Below are 26,860 nucleotides of genomic sequence, written 5' to 3'. Positions count from 1 at the left end.
GATAATGTACTGCGCCCGTTTCTCACCTCAGCCTCCAGCTGCTCTGCCTCAAAATCCATCATCTCCCACAGTGCTTATAACAATGAAAACTTTTGCTTAATTAGGCACAGAGCAAGTTTTTCTTATGCTAGAACAAGGTGGAAGCCTGCTAAATATCTCTCAGGCTATATACATCAGGACTTTTAAATCACTGAGAATGCAGAAGGGCTGAGCACACAGCACATGCTCGCCTCTAATTAACAAGGAAGTGACAGTCACCTTTGCTTGCTGCTGCTCCTGGTTCAACAACGATCAGTGCTCAGCTGGTGCCAATCAGCAAGCAAAGGCCTGAGGGATGGAGCCTCTGCCCCATGGCTGCCCTTACCTGAGTGAACTTGATGGTGAAGATGGCGTGAGACCTACTACTGACGTCATTCATCCCCGTCGCTGCAGTGGTACGGTTGATATTCCCTGCGTCCATAAGTTCTTCCACGTCACTGTAGTTCTGGACTAAATGCTGGGATAAATCTAGAAAGAAACAAGAAAAGCTTGAGAGAATCCTTCTGTTATGTAGTAAAAGAAACCAACTTCCCTCTAAGAATCATGCATGTGTACACGTCTGCCGACCTGGTTAGGGAGCTGGTGTTGCAGAGCCAAGGTCTGTAATGCAGACTGGGAGCTGGACAAGTTCCTTGACCTCAGTGGGGCTCAGCAACCCAATCTGAGTACCCACTGCCCTCCAATCCACAGACTGTCTATGATGAAGTCGGCTATTAACAGGAACTCTCAGAAGCAGTCACGGCACAAGGAAGAATTTAAAAGCTCCACCCCCAGGAACAGCCTCATGTATCCTTGTACAAAAACTGAAAATGTTTTTAAACTCTCAAAACTTTTGGCTGTCTCTTTTTTCTTAAGGGGAAGGAAGCTCGAGGGTTAAAAGTTTCACTATCTAGGGCTCCTCTTTCCCACCTTTCTGCCAGGTAATCATTTAACCAGTTTCCCCACCCCTTCAGGACAATCCGTATACACTAAGGCAGTTACACATAAATAAAGTCGCCTTTCCTTTCTCTCTGTGCACGTGGTAGCATCTTGGGTGGGACACAGGAGGTCCTTAGGTCAACCCCACACATCAGGATATGATTTTTAGAGTAGTGTAATGTGAACATTGTTGAGTTTCATGCTTTTTCCCTAAGTCCATCTCAGGATGCTCTGTAACAGTTAAGATGACCTAGTGTTCATTTTTAAGGCTGCAGAGAAATGGCTGTATCTCTGAACCACAACCAGTTTAACCAACCACCTCTTGAGACTACAAATACAAGTAAGGGCTGCTAAAATATTTTGTGCATTGTTCTTTTCAAATGCATGGGAATGTGGCTACAAAATAAATTTTTGGAGGTAGAACTGCTAAATCCAAGGACTTTGGAAAGCTGACAAATGCTGCAAAGCTCTCCTCCACAAAGGGCAGTTGGCTGCAGCAGCAGGGAGGATATGAAGCATGCTTGGCCCCCGTCCCCTTCCAGTACCCTCTCTATCCACCCAGAGATGTGACAAGTATCACCTGTCGGGGTCTTTCTGCTTTTCTTCTATGGTGAAGGAAGCTGAGTCACGCCCTTCCCACCTAAAATTCATCCATAGCTCAGGGTGGTGGTATATCCCAGTGCCACAGAGCATTGGCCGGGCACAATCAAGGGAGACCCTGGGTCTGATTCCTAGCATCATTGGAAAAAAAAATTACCCTTCTATGGCTTCTAGATCAAATTTTGAAAAAACTTTTCTCTAACATTCTGGAGGGAAAAAAAAAACACAGTAACTTGTGATCATGTCGTTATTTAGGGTTTCACATGTAAATCCTCAACTTATTTTTCAAATGTTTTGGTATAAAAGTTGAGTGATGACACTTTATTTTTCTTTTCAGATAATTTATAATCCATAATCCCCAAAGTTTGAATAATGCATTATTTAAAAATGTATAAGAATCATAAGTATAGAGATCAATAGATTCAGATATTTTTACCCTGTTTATTCTGTTTCTTCATATATCAGTTTTATATGTTTTAACATCTGCTATAATAGTTAAAGGAAAAGTATAAAGCTCATGTTAGACTGAAAGCAATAGGTATTCTCTAATACCCCCAACACACACACACACACACACACACACACACACACACACACACTGCTGCACACCTTTCTCTAGGAAAATAAAGCTTAAATGCAAATGGAAACTTAAAATACAGATGGGGTCCTGTTGGCAAACTGAGGACCTTAAGGTTTAAAAAAGGGAGGGGCTGAAAGAGGTACATCTTCAAACCTATGTGAGAGGGCCAGGGAGTCAGACCAGGCTCCTAGTAGCCCTGCCAGAGACCTTGTCTCAATTTCAATTTACTGGAACTGAGCAAGCAGTTCTTGGAAAGATCACAACGCAGGGGCAACCAATCAGCAGGTGCTCCACAGTCTTCTGCTAGTAAAGATAGCTTTCCCCACTCTACTTCTGGAAAGTCCCTAGCCACAGCAAGGAAACATGCTTCATGGATGATACCATAAGAAAGCATGATTCCATTAGCAATTAGGTTATTCCCCCAGCAGTTACACAGCTCCCTTAGGGAGAGCAAAACTAGCCTCCTAACATGCATGACCTGAAACCTTGTGTATTCGTTACTCCTCTCACTGCTGTGATCAAAAATACCTGGCAACATGACTTAATGGAGGAAAGGATTATCTTGGCTCACAGTGAAAGGGGAGACACACATGTCAACCACAGTGGGGAGGGCATAACGGCAGAACTAGGAAGCACCTAGTCACTAGTCACATTATGTCCATAATCAGGAATCTGAGAACCCTGAATGATTGTGTTCAGCTTTATTCAGCCTGGGTCCCTAAAACATGGACTGGTGCTACTCATATTAGGGTGAAGCTATCCTATCTCAACTAAAGAAATCTAGATAATTCCTCACAAACATGCCCAGAGATTTGTTTCCATGGTAATTCAAAAATCCCATAGAGTTGACAAAAAGATTAACTGTCACAGCCAGGCTGGCAAGGGCCAGTTCTCTACACCACATTAAATGCAACACCCTCCATGACTGGCTGTGCCTCAGTTAGTGTTGGGGGAAGGGCCACTAGGAAGAGACCAGAACATTAATGATTTTTTACAATCATGGCTCAGGAACCCCAAAGTACTCACATCAGAAAGCCGTAACTTAATACCACAGAGCTGCACCCCAGAGATGGTGCCCAGATCCTTTAACCAAGACTGACCTTAACTACATGACCCTGGTTTGCATGGCTAGTGCATGACCCTGGTTTGCACGGTTACTGCATGGCACCGGTTTGCACAGCTGTTACATGACCCTGGTTTGCACGGTTACTGCATGGCACCGGTTTGCACAGCTGTTACATGACCCTGGTTTGCCTGGCTACTGCATGACCTTTGTTTGCATGGCTATTAATTGCATGACACAGGATACACAACTGAAAGTTATATGCACAGAGGCTCATGCTAACCTCCCAGACCTGCACTTAACCCAGGATGAACTGAATTCCTTCATATGGCATACATTACATGTTAAGAAATTGTACCCAGAGAAACTCATCCAAACCATAAAAGTACTTCTAAATGGCAACCTCCACAGCACATCCATGTGCTTCTCTAGCTATCTCTCAGCCTGCAGTGCCCTTGTACTAAACTCAGTGAAATATGTTTCTTATTTTAATCTAAAGGGTGAATTCATTCACTGTCTGCCAGACCCTGCCTAACACTATAGAGGTAGGTACCCAGTCCACCATAGTTATCCTATCGTAACACAGACGCCCAGAACCAAGACAGACCATCTATGAGAACTCTTCTGACAACAAAAGGCCTGAGACTACCTTCTTCCACCCACCACCATAAGGTCAGTGAAAGTACCTATCATAGTAAAATGCATCACCACTGAGACACACAGATTTCCAGGGTGCGGTGGTGGGTGTGGATGGGAAAACTGATTTCCAAACAGTTTTGTAAGCCAAAGGAAATGATGCATAGGTTTCACAAAATAACCTAGTGAATACCTAGTGAAGTATAGATTCACAGAACGAATGGCAGCTCCTGTCACCTTATGCTAATAAAATTCCAAAAGTAAACAACTGTTTAAATTCTTACCATCACCAGTTTTGTACTTTTCATTTTTACAGCCTCCCAAGGGAGAGCAGGGGAGTGTTTGAAGACAAGGAACTTCCTTCTTACCCTCAACATAAGGCCCTTCTTTGGGATGCTCACGGACTCTTAAATTGAAGGTTTTAGATGACTTCCGCCTAAGTAGGTCTCTCACGCGTTCGTTGTAAATTTCTAAGTAGCTAAAAATTTTAAATAGAACAAATTTTAGAAAAACAATGTTTTTAAGACATTATTAATAACAAGCACAACATGCACGGCAACAGCAGCCACATAGGCCTCTGCTGTGTGCTTTACAAGAAGCATGTCACTGAGTCCTTGTAATGGCCCAAAGGTGGGTACTTCATCACCCCACTTTACAGATATGACAAGAGAGGTCCGGGGGACTTTCAATAACTTGTCCAGAGTCCCAGTGGCTCTTAGCACTACAGGTGAACCCTGGAGAGACTCAGCAACAGAAAGGGAAAGGTACTCTGTGACCCTGACTGACGTGAGGGTGACACAGTGAGGAACACAGATATGGCTTAGTCAAGAGTAAGACGATTGCATGTGCTCACGAAAATCAAGGGCTCACTCCACTTGAGATAAACAGAATAAATGCCAAAGTTTCCATCAAGTAATGCTACTTCACACGCAAATCGTGCCAAAGTGGTCTTAGTTCTACTCCTAACTAACATTACGTTCAGGTGAGGAGGGGGCCGGCTATTCCTCAGCAGTCTGCAGCCTCACCCTTCCCTCTCCAAGACCTCTGCACAAGACAAGCAGCCTGGGGTCCTCCAAACTTTATACCTCAGGTCGAGGCCCTACCTGACTTCCGTCCTGAAAGAGGCTTCATCCCATCTGGTGGTTTCACTGATCCGACTGAAGAGCGCTTCACAGATCCGAGGTATTAAACCAGAATCGCCCTGAAATGGAGACAAAGGGTGTCACAACCATCATGCAAACTAGACATGGACTCCAGCGGCCTGGGTGCCAAGCCCAAAACTTCCACAAGAGCCCCTATAGGGCCGCTTCTTACTTTGAAATGAAAGGATAATGTCTTCTAATTTCTAACTGCTATGATTGGGAGAATACATGTTTATTTGATGTTAAACCAGCTAACACTGGTTTGAAGGACACAGAGACTTGTTCTCTACCAAAGAATATAGTTTATAATATAGAATAAATCTTAAAAATAGCTGGTTAAGTAACAAAGCAGGGATAATACATACAAAAAAAAAAAAAAAAAAAAAAACTTTACAGAATCCTCCAGATAGGCATCTTAAAATGTAGGTGACAGAAGAATGTTAAACTATGGAAGACAGGCTTCCTTTTGTAGAACCAATCCCTGCATGGTTCCTCTTAGGAAGAGCAAATCCACCATATCACCAAGTGTAGGGGTAGCCACAGCCAATCACCTTGCTTGAAGGGCGGGGTCGCCTGAGGATATTTTTTACTAATAAATATTGCTGGTGTGCTCTCCCCCAGCCCTTCTGCTTTCCTGTTCTCCGCTGGAACCACGCGTTCTGTGAGTTTTTCCCTAATTAAAGCTGAAAATATTCTTATAATTCCTGTCTGCCTTCATTTACGCCGATACATTTGGTGCCCAACGTGGGGCTCGAACCCACGACCCTGAGATTAAGAGTCTCATGCTCTACCGACTACGCCAATGGGCCAGGCAGTTTCTTTATTAACCAATGAAAGTAACTCCTCCATCAACCAAGCGATGAGAGTATATAATCATAGTTCAGTACGCACGAGCAAGGCTGCAAGCAACACTCTGTGGGCTGGCTAGTTCTGTGTAATTTAACAACAACACTCTGTGGGCTGGCTAGTTCTGTGTAATTTAACAACAACTAGAGTAATCTGAGAGGAGGGAGCATCAATTGAGAAAATGCCTCCATAAGATCAGGCTCTAAGCAGACAAGGGTATTTTCTTAATTAGTGATGGGGGAGGGCCCAGTCCATCGTGGGTGGCGCCAACCCTGGGCTGGTGATCCTAGGCCTATAAGAAATCAGGCTGAACAATCCATGGGAAGCAAACCAGTAAGCAGCATTCCTCCTTGGCCTCTTCATCAGCTCTTGCCTCCAGTTTCCTGCCCTGCTTGAGTTCCTATCCTGGCTTCTGGCAATGTGGAAGTATAATTCAAATAAACCCTGCTCCCACTCAACCTGCTTTGTCCATGCTGTTTCATCATAGTAACAGTACCCAAACCAAGACACTGTGTATCAGGCAAAATGCTCTCACTAGGAAACCCAGACCTCAGAGCACCCATGCATTCTTGCGCAGTCTTTCCTACCTCCACTCAACTCCCCCTCAAAGAATTTAAGAACTACCATGGGCACTGCTTTAAGGTATTTTTCCCTTTATACCTACCATTCCATTGGTACAAGCTGCTACCAGGGAAAACTGATACTTCCACCACAAGTTTTCATTCTTACTCTATAATACATAAGTAGAATACTGAGGCTGTACTTATCTACAAGGGCAGAGAAAAAGCACCTGCCACTTAGGAGTGCTCGGTAAAGTCTTATATAAAGTAGCTAGTGGAAAACTGACACGCAAATTTCATTTTTAGAGTTTTTCCCTAACATTCAGCAGGAAACCAAGAAGAGAAAAATGGTGATTAAAGTGAAACGGGAAATTGAGGTGTGTTCTCTCTCCCTTGTTCTTCCTGCCTTCCAGCACGGCACACAGCTCAATGCTGTATTTCCCATGTAAACACGAAGTTTGAATTTGAGAAGCCGGGTTCCAATCACTGAAATGATGCCCTAGAGATCTGTTCCCCTCCAATACCATGCTTTCATGACCACCAACTCTTGAGCACTGAAGATACCACTGTGCCTGCTGGCAAGGGGCCCTAAAGCCACTCACAGTGTCTACATTTAGAACACGCCATAGGTTTGGCCATTTTGAGCAGAGTTTTTGCTGCCTCAGGAAAAAATAAATAAATTGCATCAAGCCTTAAGTACTTTTTTATTGGTTGTTTTTGCTTTTTTTGTTTATTTGTTTGTTTGGTGTGTTGTTAGAGTTCTACTCCTGAGCTATGAAGCTACATTTCCAGTTCCTAAGCTCATCAGGCTGGTCTGAAGTCTGCAATCATCCTACATTAGCCTCCCAAGAAGCTGGGATTACAAGTGCAGGCCATGATGTCCAAATTCACTGTATCTACATGTCACTTCTCCACGTTCCGGGGCAAATACAACACAGTGGCCGTTAGTTTCCATGGACTAATGACTAAGCTGTGATTAATGTAAAGCCGTGAGGGCTCTGCAATGCCAACTTCTCATGCATTTGCTGGACTTATGTAACACCTTTCCATCAAAGAGTTAGATTTTCCTTTTTACACTATTCTTAGGGAAAATGTTCTGAATAATTTTAAAAAGAACAGACTTTGGTAATTTTATTCAAACTGTTATGCTGGCAGAAAAGAAGAATAAATTACTTTCTTGATAAGATTATAAGGCCTTTAAAAGAAGAAACGAACTGGGACTTGCACCCATTATTTGTGCTTATAACGTAAAACTATTTCTAATTTCAAATCTCTCCAAGGAAATTTACTTCAACTTAATACTGAGTTTTATCTTATTACTAAAGGAAGATCAGAACAGGAAGAGTTGGTGCAGACCTAGTAGATAAGAGATAATTTTATCGCTCCAGAGAAAGATAACAAGAAATTTCCTTCCCACACAGCACATAAACAACTAAACAACATACAGAATTTCCCATCATAGTGTAGGACTTTCCGGATCCAGTTTGTCCATATGCAAAGACACAAGCATTATAACCTTCAAAGGCAGATTTCACGACATCTGTGCCCAGAGTTTTGAAAACCTAAAAGAAAAAAAATATGCATATATTAACACAAAGAATGCAAGTACTGTGGATTTTAATAAAAGTCCCTGCAGTGTTGACAATATTCTTGAATGTTACTTTCATCTTTAGAGATTACAGCATAAAAATAAATCACTGCCGAGCTGTAACAACAGAATATGTATGCACCCCAGTTTTTAATCAAAAGTAAACTCTCCAAGCAAGCAAAAAGCAACACCGTCCTTTTTCCTACTTAAGCTAGCAAATGATTTCTGAAATATAAATGTAAGCAAGGCCAAGTGGCAATTGTGTCTAGAAGCAATGATTTTAACACGAGATGTTAAAATTCAGAACTGCATATTGTGTAAAGCTATTCATCTTATCTGAGCCTCCAGAAATTAATATTCAAAACCTAAAAGTCACAGTAGCCAGAAATTATTGTCTGAATCCTGCCAAATTAAAGTCTTCATATCTCAGGGCCAATGCTTGTTCCTCAAGATGAGTCTGGAAGAGACCTGGGGTAGCAGAGTGCTGGGGGCAGGGTGGTGAATGGCGGGGCTCTCTCATTACTAGGTCCTGGCGTGTTTTCTGTTTAGATACTTGTTCAAATACTTGTAGACATGAAGGGGAGGCAAGTGGGGCACATCCACAACCTGGGTTTCTGTCCCAGACCCCACTTAACTGCTGTTTGGGGGATAGAGAATGAAGCACAAATGCCCCAGGAGCACAGCTAATGTAAACGAGACAGATTAAGATTTGGTGATGTCTCAATGTCCTCTAAGTCCAGCACACCAAGGTCCCCTCAAACATCTCTGCTACAAAAAGGAAGGGCATTTTGGCAGCTAGAGATGCCAGAGCTGGGGAAAGTGAGCAAGTGGGATGAGCACGGTACAAGATGGGGACTCCCACAGCGATGAGCCCTCTGAGTCAAAACCAGGAGATCCAGAAAGCTCTTTCCCCCAAACTACCCAGGGCAGCAAACCCTAGGCTATGGTGGCCATGAGGTTACCTGGAGAGCTCTCAAGAGTCCCAGTGGCCAGGCCAGCAACTCCGTCCAGTGAAATATGACTCTCTGTGTGAACCGAGGAATCAGTACACTGCAAAACCTCTCAAGTGAATATTGTATCCCAGCAAAGTCTGCGGAGAGTTCAGCTGCCGCACACAGTATAATAACAATACAGCTAAATGGACTCGGCTTTCTCCCTCCATCCTGTTCACAATTCCTTCAGATACATCAGTAAAACTTTGCTAACTATAATTCCAACTCAAGTTCTTCCACAAATGACTACAGCCACCTATTCTCAGTTCATTTTTACCCATTTCAGGCATAGACACTGTTATTTTTTTATTGTATTGTCAGAGTCTACGGACTTATTCAATGCACAGCCGTGACAGCAGTTCACGTTTCCTGGGCACTGTCACAGGTTTGTGTAGTAATTCAACGGGGACAATGCTCACAACCCCTCAGGTGAGGAAGCTGGCGGGGAAGGTCAGATCAGACCCTGGCCAGAAAGTGGCAGACCTGAGGCTGCACCTCATTACAGGGCCATGGCCACATCCTCTAAATTCACGAGCCCCTGGTGCTAGCTGGAAGGATGTATCCCCAAACTTCTGTGAAGCTAGAACCCCAGGGAGACTCAGGGATCCAGATCACGGGCTTGGGTCTCCTTTCACTAATACATATGAACTACAAGTAAAAATTCTATTTCTCTAATTCTTCAGATTGGAGCAAAAACAGAAAGTCTTCCACAGCCAATTCAGAAAACAAGAAAGGGGCATTTCTCATAACTTAGACACATAAATCACAGAAAACAGTTAAACCAAACTCAAATGTCTCCACAACCTGGCCCTGTCTTTTGCTGGCCCTGTCTTTTGCTGGCCCTGGGAAAGCTGACCCAAAGCTCCATGGGACAACTGATCTCTACCCTTGGGAGAGATGGCCCCACCCCTCACCACAGGCCAGGGATAACCTAGCCTGCTGACTTGGCAGTAGGGAAGCTGGCTCCGCCCCCTTGCCTGAGGTGGATGCCCCAGTGGCCAGGACTGACCACCTCAGCTACCACCCAGTACCACAACCAGGCCTCGGGTTGGCCCACCCTAACATCAACCCCATCTAGGACCTGCTGGAGCTTGTGAAGGGACTGGTCCTGTGGAATGATAAACACAAGGGTGGCAGCAGGTTATCCCAGAAGAGTTCGGGTGAAGATCCAGTGATGATGGTGTACCAGAAACCAGAGGCCTTGAACCAAACCAAGGACACTCCCATGTTATTACTCTGTTTACAAGTGGGTGGCTTTCTGACAGACTCAAGAGCCCCAGTAGGTGCAATGGTAGGACAGATAGAGAACAGGTAGGTCTGCAGGTGACACCAGGTCTATCTCAGCCTGAGCATCAACCAACCCACCCATCATAGACAGACAGGAATACAGAAACAGGCACTGTCATCTTCTCCAGAGGCTCCCCTGGCACACTCCCACCACCCACTGATTTGGCATCTGCTACCATATCAAGAGACCGATGATGAGTCCATTAGCACCAAACCCTCACTAGCCCAGTTACCCCAATCTGCCTTGCTATGTGTGGAAATGTTTTAAGCTCCTTTCAAAGGTGACCCAAGCTCTCCCAGAGCCTTGACAGTGGGGAATCAGCCACAAGAGGGCACTGCTGAAACAAAGACAGACTAGCAAGCCTGGCAACTGGGAGATTATTGGTTTCGAGTTTCTCCAGGGTGAATTAAAAAGTAAGGGGTATGAGAAAGATCAAAGCCTCCTGTTGGAGTTTTGAAGAACCATTAAGAAAATTAAGACCGTATTTAATGGTCTTTAATTTACAAGACTATGGGTTTAAATTGCTCATTGATTTTTTTTTTCCTAATTCTAAAATGATGGCTTGTTTTTAGACTCAGAGGAAACTTTATATTCGTGGACATGATATATTTTCTCAATATACTTTTAAACTTAACTGACTAAAGCATAAGTGGCTTCATGACCACTCTGCTTACCTCACCCCTCACCAGCAGCCTCAAGAGCTGTGTAGACAACACTGAAATCTTCACATGGGTGCTAAAATGAGGAGTGAGAGGGAATATCTTTCTGCTTTACAGATAACTGCTTTTCCTGCATCTATGATGGCTTATTAGCATGGCTTAGTAGTGTGTAGTTTGGAAATTCCACAGAACAACCCCAGGTTACTCTCTGTAAGAGTTCCTGTAGCACAAAAAAAAGAAATGAAGCATGGCATTTTCCTTGTGGGCAGAAAGTTTTGCACAATCTAGACCTGTCTTTGAACTCTGGACATTGGATTTTAGCCTCCAAGGAGAAGAGCTACATTTGTTTTTACATCCCTCACCCTGATCACTGTACAGCCCAGAAAGTTATCACCTGCTCCCACAAATTAACCATTTGCAAAGCAAACATTTCCCAGCCAGGTCCTGTGGTCACACAAAGCTCTCCATCCCTCTGTGTAGCCCACTGTTCCCAAAGACTTCAAATTCAAGTAAAACAACGACATCCAATGGTTCATTAGATAGGTTAAAAATGAAGATCCTTCAAGGCTTTTCATTCATCCTATGTTTGAAGACATTCTGGATATCACTACAATAAATTGGTTTTCCCCTTAAAATTCTAGTTCCTGTCACTTAATTCCCATATGTGCAACAGAGCATCAATCTGGGTCCCACAACCACAGTCTTCTACGCCAGACTCCTCACTGTCGGTGTAGACAGACAGCCACCCTGAACCCAAAGTCATCCTCAGTCTCTCACTTATCACCCTTCATGTATTGATGTGATAGGAGGCTGTCCTCTCTTCCCACCTTGAAGCAGAAATAATTCCTTTTCTCCCCCACACAAACTCTCCAGTGGTAACCCCGCCTCCCCGCCCATCAGTACCATGCTCAGCTCTCACCCTATTGAGTGGCAGTCTGCTTACGAACCTGAATAAATTGCTAAAGTTCACTGAATGTCCTGACAAAGAAAACTGGAGTCAAAATTCATCTTATTTGGTTCTTTGGAGGCTTTAACACAATAGAATATTAAGCATGTCTGACTCAAGACAAACCCAAATATCAGTTTCTCTTCAACTCCTTTTTCTATGGTTTAATTGTCCTTCCCCATTACTGATGTGTGAATCTACTGCTTCTGAATACAATCACTGCAGTACTCCAACCTCAACAACTGCATTGCCTCTAAAGGTCAGGCTCTCCTCCACAAACCACTTCTAAACCAGATATATTCTTGAATGTAAAAGTACATGCAAAACACTGCAGATCTTGCCCAAAAGATATAGATAGATGATAGATAGATAGATAGATAGATAGATAGATAGATAGATAGATAGATGACTGATGGATAGATAGATGATAGATAGATAGATAGAATCATCTATCCATATATATACATATAAATATCCATATATAGAGAATAATCTATCTTCTTATACATACATATGCATGTATCCAAATATATGTGTTTGTATAGATGATTATATTATATATATGGATGAATGGATGGATAGATAGATAGACAGAATCATCTATCCATATATATACATATAAATATCCATATATAGAGAATAATCTATCTTCTTATACATACATATGCATGTATCCAAATATATGTGTATGTATAGATGATTATATTATATATATGGATGAATGGATGGATGGATAGATAGATAGATAGATAGATAGATAGATAGATAGATAGATAGATAGATAGATGATTCTGAGTTGGGTGTGGTGGCTCACATCTAATCTCAACATGCAGGTAGGGGTTGGTGGTAGTGGTGATCTTGAGATTTTACATTCTTACATATTCCCAGGCAATACCACTAACTCTGATGCAAAACCACACTAGTGTTTTCATGCTCTAGTTTTCAGGACTACAACCAAGGTCAAGAACATCTATGTTAACATAAGAAGAGCTGAAATAAGTACCTATGATAATTAAGGGAGCACTGAGAAGACAGGGAAAGGCCCAGTGATGAAGTCCAATGCTGTACTTCAATTAGCATTGAAGCCCATGTTCTTCCACCTGCATTAGTGTGCCCTCAGCTCTGCTCCAATGTCCTGCTTTTGACCACCCAGGAGTATATGTTTGTCTTTCTGTTCTAATGAAATGTCACAATCAGTGTCTTGAAGTTCATCTGAGAGTACCTTGTTCTCACCTGTGTGGACAACATCTCTATTTGTTTCTTGAGCAAATACTAGAATCAGTCTCAGTTGTACATTCTGGAGAAGCATTCCTTCTACAATTCTTTCTATAGCTTGTAACGATCCACAAAAGCAGACAAAATGTGGCTTTAGTTTGATATTTATTTCCTATGCTCTGACCCCTGGAGGACTCAAGGCTAAGGGGTTTATTTGCAAGACTTAAGTATACAAATGTCACATTCCCAACATCAAATGTTGCATCTGAATCTCTCACAATGAGATCAAAGTTACAGTTCTGAAACCATTCCAGTTATGATTTGTTATGGTAAAACAAACAAAAAAAAAGCTTTAGAAGATTGGATTATCCGAATTATATAAACATTTCCATTGATAATTAAAAAGCTGACTTACAACATCCTTAGCCATCAGAGAACTGAAAATCAAAACAACTCTGAGATTCCATCTTACACCAGTAAGAATGGCCAAGATCAAAAGCACTGACGACAGCGTATGCCGGAGACAATGTGGGGTAAGGGAGCACTCCTGCAGTGCTGGTGGGGTACGGGAGCACTCCTGCAGTGCTGGTGGGAGTGCAAGCTGGTTCAGCCTCTTTGGACATCAGTGTAGCAATTTCCCAAAAAATTAAAAAATAACCTTCTTCAAAACTCAGCAACACCACTTTTGGGTATATACCTAAAGGATACTCAATCGTATCACAAGGACATGTGCTCAACTATGTTCATAGCAGCATTGTTTGTTATAGCCAGAACCTGGAAGTAACCTAAATGCCCCTGGACTGAAGAATAGATAAGGAAAATGTGGTACAATTACACAACAGAGAACTACACAGCAGAAAAAAAAATAATAACTACATCTTGAAATTTGTGGGCAAATGGATGGATCTAGAAAACATCATATTGAGTGAGGTAACTCAGACCCAGAAAGACAAATATTATATGTACTCACTCATAACTGGCTTTTAGACATAAAGCAAAGAAAACCAGCCTACAAATCACTATCCCAGAGAACCTAGACAATAATGAGGACCCCAAGAGAGACATACATGGATCTAATCTACATGGGAAGTAGAAAAAAATATGATCTCCTGAGTAAATTGGGAGCATGTGGACCGTGGGAGAGGGTTGAAGAGGAGGGGAGAGGAAGACAGGAGAGAAAAGAAAAATGTATAGCTCAATAAATGTGATAATAATAAAAAAAATGACATATACACACACAAAAAAAGAAAAAAAAAGATGAGTTACCAAATGCTAACTTTATATAAATTAAATTTGGCAAAAAAGTAGTAAATTTGTTTTAAGTGCTTTAGGGCAAGTCTGTTTTTCCTGATTTAAAACAAACAAACAAACAAGAAGATTTTGAGACTGTCATACTGTACCATTTCTTGTGAAACATAATCCGGACTCTTAGTGTCAGCAGAATAAAAAGAGAAGTCATAAGTGAAGGTCTTAATCCGTTCTCTGCCTGAGTCCCCAGTTCCTCCTTCTGGTATCTACAAAGACAATTTTGACAAAAATAATAAGAAAATGAGGTGGTAATAACAATAATATAAAGTGTAATGTCATTTAACAAGCAATCCAAATTAGGAGGCAAAATCTGTGACAAAAAAAAACATAAAATGATTAATGTTTGCAGCACATATACACTAATCAACACTTAATTCCTATTAGTCTCCCTAAAGAATGAATAAAATAAATAAATACAACATGAGAAGTCCAGGATCTGTATTATAACCATCAGCTAGTCTTTACTAATATAATTATCTTACATGAACACAATGCCCAATCAGACTCTGTCTGCTTATTTGACTGTTTCCTCTATGATAGCCCCCCAAAGCTGGACGTTATACAACTTCAAAAGTGCTGGACACTGATTCTGGCAAAAGCAGTGCCTTCTGGAGCCGTGTGATTTGGTAGCCTCTTGAAAACTTCAAGTCAGATGTCTCCACTTCCATGAAGCTTCCCTAAAAATCCATCTAGAAATAATTTCCCCCTCTTTTCTGAATGAGAATTCTCCTAAGATATATTGAGGCTATTACAGATGTTCCATCCTCTGAGTTTAAATTAAACCCACAAACCATTCATATGTTCCCAGAACCTCATACCTTGGACATAATGCTAAATAGCTTCAATGAACAGTGTACTTTTTAATAATTGACTTCTTTTTTTAAACAAATTGTTTAAAAAACAATGAAAACAACAGTATATTAAAAATGAGCATTTCCCATAGGTGCAACAGTGACACAAATATTACAGAGGTGACCAACCACTGATAGGATTTAAGGCCACTCCACAGAAGGAAATGCATGGCTGGTACAGTAAAGCTGGACATGAACCCCAAGTTGGTGTGCTCACAGACCCTAGGGGTAAAACCTACTACTATCACTTTTGCTAAATGTACACACTATCAAACTATCTTCTAAATTTATATTTTTATGTCCACAGATTAGTTTGGTTCTCAGATATCTTCAGAGGAGTTTCTTTGTTCAGTGAATGATGGTTAACACAGGAACTCACAACTGATCAACAACACACAGAGAAAAGGTATCTATGGAGTACTAAGTCCCAAATGGGATGTCTATACCACATGCCCTCCCCAGAAGATTCAGTGGCCAGTACAGAAAAAGCACAGAAAGATTTCAAGAGCCAGAGGTTGGGAGAAACAATGTCTTCTAGAAAGGACAGGACCAGACCATTGCACCCACACAGCTATAGCTAGCTGTGAAGACCTGTACAAGATCAAGCCCATCAACATCCCAGCCAGGAGGACAAAGGGTTCTTTAGGAGCTACCAACAGTTGATGGCTGAATGTCTATTTTCTTTAATGTTGTAGCCCCTGGTAGGTAGATCATGTTCCAGTGGTCCTACAACCATGAGTATAGAGGAAGTAAAAACTGGACACAGTGGATTATATTTTAAAGATAGATAGTTAATGGATGGAAGATAGATAGATAGATAGATAGATAGATAGATAGATAGATAGATAGATAGATAGATAAATTTAACATCTATTCTAGTTACTCAATTATCATATAAAGAAATATGTATAAAACACAAAAAGCAACAGAGTAATCAAGGAAAATAGCTTCCATGATATACATGCAAAAAAGATTCAGCCAAAGCACTATGAGCACACAGATGCATGAAGCAAAGAAAAGGTCGCTACAGGAGGGAGGTAGAGAGAACTGAACCAGCCTGAGAAGATAATGCAAGTCAAAGAAAAAAGGCTCAGGCTAGGCCAGAGAGTGTCATGTTGTGCTGAAGACTCTGATAAGTATGGGAGGAAAGCATTCTAGTACAGAACTCCTCAAGCAAAGGGATACCCACACCCCAACACATGCTCCCTGGGAAAATAGTACTATTCCCATTCCTGTTTCTGGGGATCAAGTTGTACTACTTAGAAAGCAATCTTAAGAGTAGCCACTGCTTGGGACCATGAGTTAATAGAAATCAGTTCGTAGTGCACTTGGCCATGGAGCAGTAGACCTCAGAAACCATTACCTCCACACTGAAGGGCACTAAGCCCTAAAAGCACATGATGTCTTTGTGTTACTTTTATAACTGTGCTCCCTCCTAGAGTGGAAAGCATTCAAGATCCTTATCCAGTGTGCTAATGAAATAAATCGTATATTTTAAAAGGAAAAATGAATAATTTGCCATTTTGAAAGATTTTGAAGTTTTTTCATCTAATTTTTTCCAGAAAGTATGCAGTTTTATCACTTACTTTTTAAGCTTTCATTGCTTTCAACTAATAATAAACAACAGTTGTCAGATCATCAAAGATCAGAATACATGATGGATTCTCATTTTAAAAAATCAAGACAAAGAACAGGGGATATAGTTCAGTTGTTATGAGTGTCTGCCTAGCTTGCATGGGGACCTGGATTTGATCCCTAGCATTGCATAAATCAGGTATGACATGGTACACATATACAATCCTAGCACTGAGGAGATAGAGCAGGAGAATCAGAAGTTCAAGGTCATATTCATCCATTGTTGACTGTGGTTTCCTGTCTTGCCTGGTTCCCACAGTCATTAAGTCCCAAAGAAACACACAGAGGACTACATTAATTATAAACTAGCTGACCTAGTAGCTCAGGCTTCTCATTAGTTGTTATAACTTATATTAGCCCATAATTTTTGTCTATGTTAATCGTGTGGCTTGGTACCTTTTTCAGTGAGGCAGTCACATCTTGCTTGCTCTGTGTCTGGCTTCCGCTCTGTCTGGGTGACAACTGCAGACTGAAATTTCCCTCTTCCCAGAATTCTTGTTGCCCTCCCTCTACTTCCTGCCTGGTCACCCCACCTATACTTCCTGCCTGGCTACTGGCCAATCAGCATTTATTTAAAATACAAGTGAGAGGGTACAGACCATTGTCCCACAGCAATCCATGTTTGAGGCCAGCCTGGGTTACCTGAGATCCTGTTCTCAAAATAAACAAATCCTGTCTCAAGATGTGTCCAGTACATCACAGAATATAGACAACTATAAGGCTGGGATATAGGGTAGAAATGGCAGGTCCTTTTCTACCATAGGAACTCACAGAGTAGAGAAACAGCTTGAGTTAGACTTTCAGGTCAGATAAAACCAGGGCAGGAAAAGCAACAGGATCAGACCAGTGCTTCAGCTTCAGGACTGAGCCTCAGCAGAGAGCATGCAGACACTGCTAACTGCACTGAGTTAGGGCAGTCAGCTCGGGGTACAGAAGGGTCAGGTGCTTCAGTCACCTGTACCTCCCTCCCAGGGGGCAAGTGTGGAGCTCTCAGAACTACAGCAGGCAGGGTCATCACTTGCCTTTAAGTTTGTGATTGTCGTTTTGCTTTTTTCCATTTGAATGATAAACTTGGCTTCCAGGTCCTTTTCTCTGAAACATATATAAAGCAGTATGGGTTAGAAGACAAAAGATTATTTTGAAATAAACCTGTTTCATCTGTTTTTCACAAAAGGGTCTTAGATTTTAAATGACATCTGAAAAGTAATCCCAGATAGCACTGCTCCCAAATCCTTGCTAAGGCTATAAACATGAAGACACATGACACAGATGCCACCATCAGAAACTATGACTAACAAAAATGTGCTGTCAAAATCTTAAAGAGTTTCTAACTGTAAGACAAGTCAGCAACAAAAATGCCAGGCACCATAAAGAGCTGAGCATGCAGAAGGCAGCCCTACCAGCCTGGATGAAAACCAAGTCAAAAGCTGAGATGGCCACAACTGTGGGCTGCTCCCAGGAGCAGCCAGGGCTCTGCCCCTCCTCTGACCATCTTGTTAGATTCACTGGAAATTGTACTTCTTACAAAGTAATAATCAGGAAGTCAGGGAAATTCTGAATAGCATAGTTCTCTAGAACAGCTCTACATATTAGGTAGCAAGGGTCTGTAATCCCAGCAGGAAGACCATGAATTCAAGGACAACCTGGACTATATAGAGAGACCACATCTCAACAAGAAAAAAATATTGTTCGCCTATATTAAATAATTATCAATTACCAGTAAAAAGGAATGAAAAGCATCTCTGGACAACACTGTGGCATGATAACCGGGACACATGATTTAAGGCAGTCTTCACCTTTTATGATCTGATTTTATCATTTTATACTCTGGAGAGAAAATAATAGACATTCAGCACTAATCCTAACTTCAGTTCTGAAGTTTCATCATTTCCTAGGCTAGTGATATATAATCCAGTACTCTCCAGTGATGCCAGGCAGCAGCAGCAGCAGCAGCAAGATATGGATGCCAGCTGACCATGAAATCACAAGGGGAATAGCACATACCCTATGGCATACACAACACATTGTACTATGTTAACAAACTGGAAGGCTCTGCAGGTTAAATATACCCAGAGAATTTTGATTTATTATATTCTTAACTTATAATAGGCTTAGAGATAAAATCCCATCCCAAGTCCAAAGAGAATGTATGTACAATATTACTTGTATGTAAAAAGCAAAAGGACAACCTTAGTCTTTTTCAAATGGCTACATATGGATAAAGAAGAAAATTGGAGAGAAGGGCAATAACAAGAGCAAGATTTCTCTGAATATTAAAGAATGCAAAATAAACTTGTTTAAACAATCTAAAATTCAAAAGAAGTTGAAAATAATGAATCAAACTTTGTACCACAGTGGAAGAACATTTCCACAGGGCATGGAGGATTTTGACTACACAATGTGACAGAATCAGTTATCTCTGGTGGTCATTCTAAGATTTTTATTTGTATATTGTGAGATAATTCATGAATACTTATGCTGGTATCACTGGGAGCTACTGCCAGTAGACCTAGTAGATTAAAAATGAACACAAACACAAGATGGATGAGATATGGATTCTGAATGGGAAATAACAGCATGAACTATAACCTAAATTTAAAGAAATAAAGGGAAGGGGAAAGGGAGAGGGGGAGAGGAAGAAAAAGAGGGAGAGGAAAAGGGACTGAGAGAAAAAAATACAGGTTGCACATTCCTAACTGAAAATCTAAAATCCAAAATGTTCCAAACTAGAAAGCTTCATGAACCCTGACATGATGCCACAAGTGACAATTTCACACTTGACCTCATGTGGCAGGCACACGTGAAAATATTATACAAAACTACCTTTAAGTGAATCTCATGATTAGTCTCAGGTTCAACTTGCAAGCTATTTCACTCTGTAGATGCTAACATTTCAATATCTCAAACAATCTAAATTCTGAAACCCACCTAATTCCCAAACATTTCAGATAAGGGATACATAACTCCCTAGTTCTGCCTACTGAAAAGATCTAGAATCATCTGGTCAAAGAATAGGCTCTATCACCATTTGCCAGAAAAAGAACTCAGGGCTTCTTAAAGAAATTATTCAATCTAAATACCTAAACCTTCTCAAGAAAGCAGGGCCACTACAGGTCACTAGGCTTGATGGAAGGCAAGTGCCCAAGTCCCCAAACAACCGAGGATGGTCCCAGTGCTCACACCCTCTGAGCTCCCCTCCCCTTGCTGTAGGTTGAACCTGGAGAGTCACTTCCAATGACTAGAACACAGAAAGCCCAAGTAACCTGGGGCTGATTGCAAAAGACTGTAACTTCTATCTTCCTGGCTCTCTCTTTATGCTTGTCCCTTCTCTTAAAGCCCTGGTGATGGGAAGGCCAGCTGCCATGTTGTGAGAAACCCTAAAAAGGCGAATCAAAAACACATCCCATATCTCCTCTATAACAGCTACTTCAGAGCAACTAAATGGAAGTTTCCCCTTTAGAGTAATCCCAAACATATTTGTAAAAGAAAAGACAGAATTACAATAGCATTGTACTTTCATCCCTGGTGAGTTAGTGACTCAACTCTGTGAACACCATGGCTACTCACCCAGCCCCTGCAAGATGGCCCTGGCTGGCAGATCCCGCCTACAGTACAGTACACCACCACTGCTCCACAGTCCTGCCTACAGTACACCACCACTGCTCCACAGTCTGCCTACAGTACAGTACACCACCACTGCTCCACAGTCCTGTCTACAGTACACCACCACTGCTCCACAAACCTGCCTACAGTACACCACCACTGCTCCACAGTCTGCCTACAGTACACCACCACTGCTCCACAGTCCTGCCTACAGTACAGTACACCACCACTGCTCCACAGTCTGCCTACAGTACAGTACACCACCACTGCTCCACAGTCTGCCTACAGTACAGTACACCACCACTGCTCCACAGTCTGCCTACAGTACAGTACACCACCACTGCTCCACAGTCCTGCCTACAGTACAGTACACCACCACTGCTCCACAGTCCTGCCTACAGTACAGTACACCACCACTGCTCCACAGTCCTGCCTACAGTACAGTACACCACCACTGCTCCACAGTCCCGCCTACAGTACAGTACACCACCACTGCTCCACAGTCCTGCCTACAGTACACCACCACTGCTCCACAGTCCTGTCTACAGTACACCACCACTGCTCCACAGTCCTACCCCGGATGGCAGGCATTGCTTACAGTACACCACCACTGCTTCAGAGTCTTATTCTCACCCAAAGGACCTCCTCTGACCTGAGCTGAACCACCAGGAAATGTAACAGCAAGGACCATGCCAAACCATCAGCAGAGAGCGTCAGTAATTCCAGCTGATAAAGCGACAATTGATAATGCTTTCTTGTAACAAGAATGAATTATGAAGAGCAGAAAGAAGGTAATCCATATATTAAAAAGATATATTAACAATGTGCTAGCCACCTAGACCTCCATTAACATGGGGAAGGAAATTCTAAAACTTGCAACACAGTGGGTCTAGGAAACAGCTCCGAGTGCTAGCTACACGAGTATGAGAGGCCTTGAGTCAGAACCCAGGGACCCGTGTAAAAGGCCAGGCAGAGCAGAGCATTCCTACAACCCCAGGCCTGAGAGGAGAAAACAGGGACATCCCCTGGACTCGCTGGCCAGCCAGTGTCGCAGAATCAGGCAGTTCCAGGCTCAAAGAGAGCTGTCTCCAAATATAAAAAGTAACTGAGGAAGATACCTGGTATCCACTCCTGGCCTCCATATATACATGCACACATGTACACACGCACACATATTACAGCATGTGCAGAGAAACAATGACAATGAGTAGCCATTTAATATTAAGGAATTAGAACTAGTGTTTCAGGTGTGATAAAAGTACCATAGTGGCTTTCATATTTCATATATCTTACCCTTGAAAATAACACATACAGAAATAAATATAAGTAAAATTATCTGGGAATTACATTAATCTGATGGTAGAGAACTAGCTGAGGGTGACCTCCTAGTCATCTCAAATAAACCATGAAAGTTATGTTGCAATACACACCATCAGGCCTGTAATAGATTCCCAGAACCAGGTTTGACATTTCCAAGCCAGTCTTAAGAAGACTTCCATTGCCTGACACCAGGTCTTAGAACCTACCTTTACGCTACTCCATGTTCATATGACCATATACAAATGGCTCCTCAAATCGTGCTTCTCCTCAAATCGTGCTTTCTGAGCATTTGACCATGAAGACCATACAGCCCAGCAAGATCTGCTCACACTACGTGTATCTGCGCTGCAGACTACACTACCTTGGGGCCTGCCAGTTCCCCAGGGGCTCTTTCTCACTCAACAATCTTCTATGCCTGAATTTTGAATTTTAAACCACCTACTATCAATACACAGCTCAAGTGAACAAAACAACGTGCTCTCTGAGAATATCAGATATTTTATATCACACTACTCATCAATGCTTGCTCTTGGAAGAAAGTGTACTTTACACCCTGCCTACCAACTCTGCCTTCAGCCCAGCACCTCTGGATTCCAATCTCAGAACCTCTGAAGCAGCTAAACTTACAAGGTCCTCTGCATGATCACTTCTAACTCAGTGTCTCAGCGGTGCTTCTAAGTTGTAAGGAAACACCTAGAACCTACTAATAGTAAATGTAAACACTGAAATGTAAAATCAGTGTGTTTCTAACTACATTTTCTAAATCTAACCTCTTAGCAAAGATTTCAGAGCTGCCCAGAGATTACCCCAGCTGGTAGTGGGAGGGGCACAGGGAACTTGTACAGCCTTCTTCTGGAGTCCAGAGCTCATCTCAAAGAACTTATCTCTCCACAAAATAAAAACACCACAAGGCCCCCCTCACCCCTGCAGCCCAACTCAGGATGTTCCAAAAGTGCCCGAGACCAGCAGCACAGGAAGCCCTGATGACTGTGAATTGAGGAGTGTGGAGCACCGCTATGGAGTGGGCACTGTTGACTCGCAGCAGCCTACACATGATTCTGACGAGCAGTGAAGCCTGGAAAAGGTGGAAGCGGCATCAGTCTATATGACATCTTGCTATTCTGCTCTTACATTCACTCTTAAAAAGCAAATTCCTAATATAAACATAATCTGCATTTTACACAGTAAAATTTAATTTGTTCTTTGCCTTTCAAGTTTTTTCCCCAACATAATATTTTTATTAATCATTTGGGAATTTTATAAAATGTGTCCGATCGTACTCACTTCCCATCCCTCCCAGATCCACCCGCCAACCTTGCATGGCTCCCTCAATACACCAAGTCCAATTTGTGTTACCCATATACTCATTGGAATATAGTCAATGAAGTTTTATTTCTAAAACCACATGGGAGAATGGAAGGAAATGGGCCAGCTAACCCTCTGCTCTCACATGGTATAGACGTCTCTACCCAAGAACATTGCAATGGCAAGATCACATCTAAGAAGCCATCTGAGTTTATGACAACCAGTTCCCTCACTCACAGGGTCCTGCCAAACCACCAGCTTCTAGGATTTTCTGTATCTACACTGTTTCCCGCTGTAACTGTAGGGCTTCAGTCAAGAGCTTGAGGTCAATTTGAAACATAGTTGTAGCCTCTGAGATTGAGGAGAGGGCTATCTGTTCCAGGCGGAAACTGCACAGGGAATCTTCTAACTTTGTTTCTCTAAGTATCAAGAGTGAAGCTAGATAGGAAAAAAAGACATCTTTACACCAAAAATATCATGCAATATCTACAATAAAGATGTTATCTAAGTACAGCTTTAGCCAGAGAGAAAAATCTCAAGCTAGTGATTCAATATGCCAGTAGGAAGCTAAGTGAGCCTGTTCGCCAAGCTGGCTGGAGCCACCAATACTAAACCAGCCCTCTGCTGTCTGCATTCCACGTGCATGTCAGAGGCCTATCACACTCGCAATTATTTCAAAGATTTAAAATCGAAAGAGAGATCTCCAGTGCCTTTGCTCCTCCACACCTTGCTGGGCAGCCCTGCTCCATGCCCATCACCTACCTACTGGAGACTGGCTTGTCTCACGGTCCTTTCTTCACCCCCAGAGTCTTAAGTGTCACAGTTCCTCAGGGTCCATGTAAAAATCCATCTTACCCCAATTCTTCAACCCAACAGTTATCAAGTCCTGTCTACTCCACACCTACTGACCTTGCCCTCATCTCCCTACTCCATTGCCCACTGTTCAAAGTCAGGCCACTCCTACCCCTCTCTGCTTCCCATCTGGTCTCTTCTCATATACACTTCATTCTCTGCTTCCAGAAAGCCTTCTAAAAGGCCACCTTACCATGACACCCCAGCTTTAAACGCCTTTGGGATTTCTCAAAGGTTACAGGACAAAGCTCAACTACCAGTGCTACACAAAGCCCTCCTTGTTCTGCCCTAACTCATATTGCCATTCTAATACTATGTCCCTTCCCCTTGGCCAACCTTAGCCATGCACTCACATACATGTATACATACATACTGCTTTCCGGAGCCTTCTACCTTGTCCTCTCCTAAGCTGCATTCTGCCTGTCTTGTCTAGTATACAGTGAGCTCCTTATAAGGTTCACTTTCTGAGCTCACATATTCCTCCAGGGCCTGAAGTTCAGACACCACTAGAAAAAGTTGTTCTATCTGCTAGGCTAACTAGATTACTGTAAGAACAGTTCCCACCAAAGCCTATTCAATGAGGCTCACCCTCTGCCTACTCTGGGGTCCCACCACCCCTACTCAATGATCCACCCTCTGCCTACTCTGGGGTCCCACCACCCCTATTCAATGATCCACTCTCTGCCTACTCTGGTCTCCCACCACCCCTACTCAATGATCCACCCTTCACCTACTCTTGTTCCCTCACCCAGCACTGTCTCTTCGGTAGGACTGATACCTTCCCACTTCTCACCCATAGCTTGTCTGAGGTCTAGTCTAACCAGTTCCTCCTACTCAATGTTCAGAAACAACCTCCTATACCTATTTGACTCATCCCATTCCCACAGGCCTCATCTCTACTGAAGTGACCTCCCAGGCTAGCCTGGAGAAGCAAGGACCAAGTACACCAGGCACAGAAGCACAATTTACAGTCCGAACCAAGGGTTTCGTGTTTCGCCTCTTGCCCAGCACTGCCAAAGACCAGGCAAAGAGAGTCCTCCAGCCTCTGGTCAATTTCTTCTGACATTTAAGAAACATGGGAAATAAATCTTGACATTTTTCTTATATTGAGGAAAATAAATAATCCTAAAATATCATTTGAACATTGATTTGATAATAGAGCAAAATGAACTATGTCTCTCCCGATCCACTCTGGTGAATTGGGTTTCTCAACTGAAAAGTCAATTACAGCCCCTTCATATAAATAAGTAATTTATCTGAAAGGTCTGGAAACTAGATCATATGATGTTACAAATGAGCCAGCTGGAGCAAGTATGCCGAGTTATAGATCAATACTGGAGGGGTGAGGCCAGAAGGAACGGGCTTTCAAAAGATCCAGTCAAGAAAACAGGTACAGATGCCAGCTCTCAGGTGAGGGGGAAATGTGAATTACTAAAGAAAAAGAGAGTGATGGCAATCCAAACATATTTTTTAATGTTTTTAAATTATCCAGGAATTCAAATTGATTCTAATCATTCTGCTTAAGGTATTTCGTCACTCCATAATACAGACAGACAGAAGAATGCTGGACCCATCAAACTGACACCTTCTCCTGGGCAATTTTTACTAATATTCTGAAGCAAAATGAAACCCTCCTATTTCACCCAGCCAAGTCTATAAACCTAGTTGCAGGATATTAAACAGAAACAATTAAAAAATGTATTTTAAAAAAGAACATATAAGCTCCCACAACAAGATAGTGGAAAGAAGCCCAACGGACACCATAAGTGATAGAAATAGCTTCTCAGAGGCCACCACGTTGCACCTCAACAAAGCCAAAAGAATATGCACAGCTATGCTTCCAGATGCACAAAGCTTTTCTGAGCAGGAAGCTGTTTGCCTAGGACCTTTGCAGAGAGAATAAGCAGGGCATTGGGGGACAAAAAATAAACTTAAACATGTCACTGGTGGAACGGTTTCGGCATGATTTGTGACAACTTTTATAATTAAAACCAATGTAGTTAAACTAAAAGACACCTTCAAAACACTGTGTTTCCTCCTGCTTCCGGACAAGTTCATGACTGACTCAGCCTCCTCTCCTTCCCCACAGAGGACAATGGCTAGCCTGGCAATCCACCTGTCCCTGTGCCCTGGCTCGCTCTCTAGTGCAGTCTAGATTGGCCTCTGCCCCTCTCTACACTTGTGTGTTTCCATTATGCAAAATAATACCCAAGAATCAAAGCTACCCCAATAACACCCTTCTGCTTTCAAGGAGCACTCCTGATTTCTTAGGCAGCCCCTCAGTTTCCTGCCTCTACCCAGCTGCACTTCTTTTCCTTTATAAATGAGAGCTCCAAATAAAATAGTTGCTGTCCAATCACGTTGAATTTCAGATAATCAAACAGCTTCCAAGTATAACTGTCCTAAATACCCCCCAACACAAACAGCACAGGCTCACTCAGGAGACTGCACTCCTCAGACTCCACCGCACTGAGAGGCACACACACTCCCTCGCCCAGCTAAAGCCCAAGACAGGAAGATGGATGAGCACACATCCTGAACACCCAAAGAAAGAGCTCCCTGACATCTAAATCCAGAACCAAATTCAGGGATATTGAGCCAGTCTCCCTGCAGCTCCCTCTTCTTAGGCTGCTCCCACCTTCCTATCTGATCCCGAATACTTGGAAGAAATTAAGAGATATCAGTGCACAGTCAGGAACTGTTGACAGCTCTTACTTGCTCTCCATGAAATCAGACCAAGCCAAGTGTGGTGATGCACACCTTTGATACAAAGAATACAGGTGGCTGAGGCAGGAAGATGTGACTTGGAGGCCAGTCAGGGCAGAAAATTAGACTGTCTCAAAAAATAAAATACACCAAAAAAAAAAAAAAAGAAAGAAAGAAAAGAAAAGAAAAGCTGAGCGGTGGTGGTGCA

General features: G+C 42.4%; 1 protein-coding gene across 3 annotated transcripts in view; it reads right to left on the bottom strand.

The window, feature by feature from the left end:
* Positions 1 to 26,860, bottom strand: part of Kif16b (kinesin family member 16B) — a 296,601-nt gene that overhangs the window by 245,243 nt on the left and 24,498 nt on the right. For all 3 annotated transcript variants that reach the window (XM_057780936.1, XM_057780934.1, XM_057780935.1), the window contains exons 2-7: positions 17,889 to 17,958; positions 14,473 to 14,586; positions 7,830 to 7,946; positions 4,940 to 5,037; positions 4,205 to 4,314; positions 365 to 507 (exon numbers count right to left, since the gene is read on the bottom strand). In XM_057780936.1, the coding sequence (XP_057636919.1) occupies positions 365 to 507; positions 4,205 to 4,314; positions 4,940 to 5,037; positions 7,830 to 7,946; positions 14,473 to 14,586; positions 17,889 to 17,958 (652 nt within the window). The remainder of the gene's footprint in view (positions 1 to 364; positions 508 to 4,204; positions 4,315 to 4,939; positions 5,038 to 7,829; positions 7,947 to 14,472; positions 14,587 to 17,888; positions 17,959 to 26,860) is intronic.

The sequence above is a fragment of the Chionomys nivalis genome, chromosome 9 (assembly GCF_950005125.1).
Source record: "Chionomys nivalis chromosome 9, mChiNiv1.1, whole genome shotgun sequence".
Taxonomy (NCBI): domain Eukaryota; kingdom Metazoa; phylum Chordata; class Mammalia; order Rodentia; family Cricetidae; genus Chionomys; species Chionomys nivalis.
The sequence above is the reverse complement of the archived record's forward strand: the minus strand, read 5'-3'. Positions and strand labels throughout refer to the sequence as shown.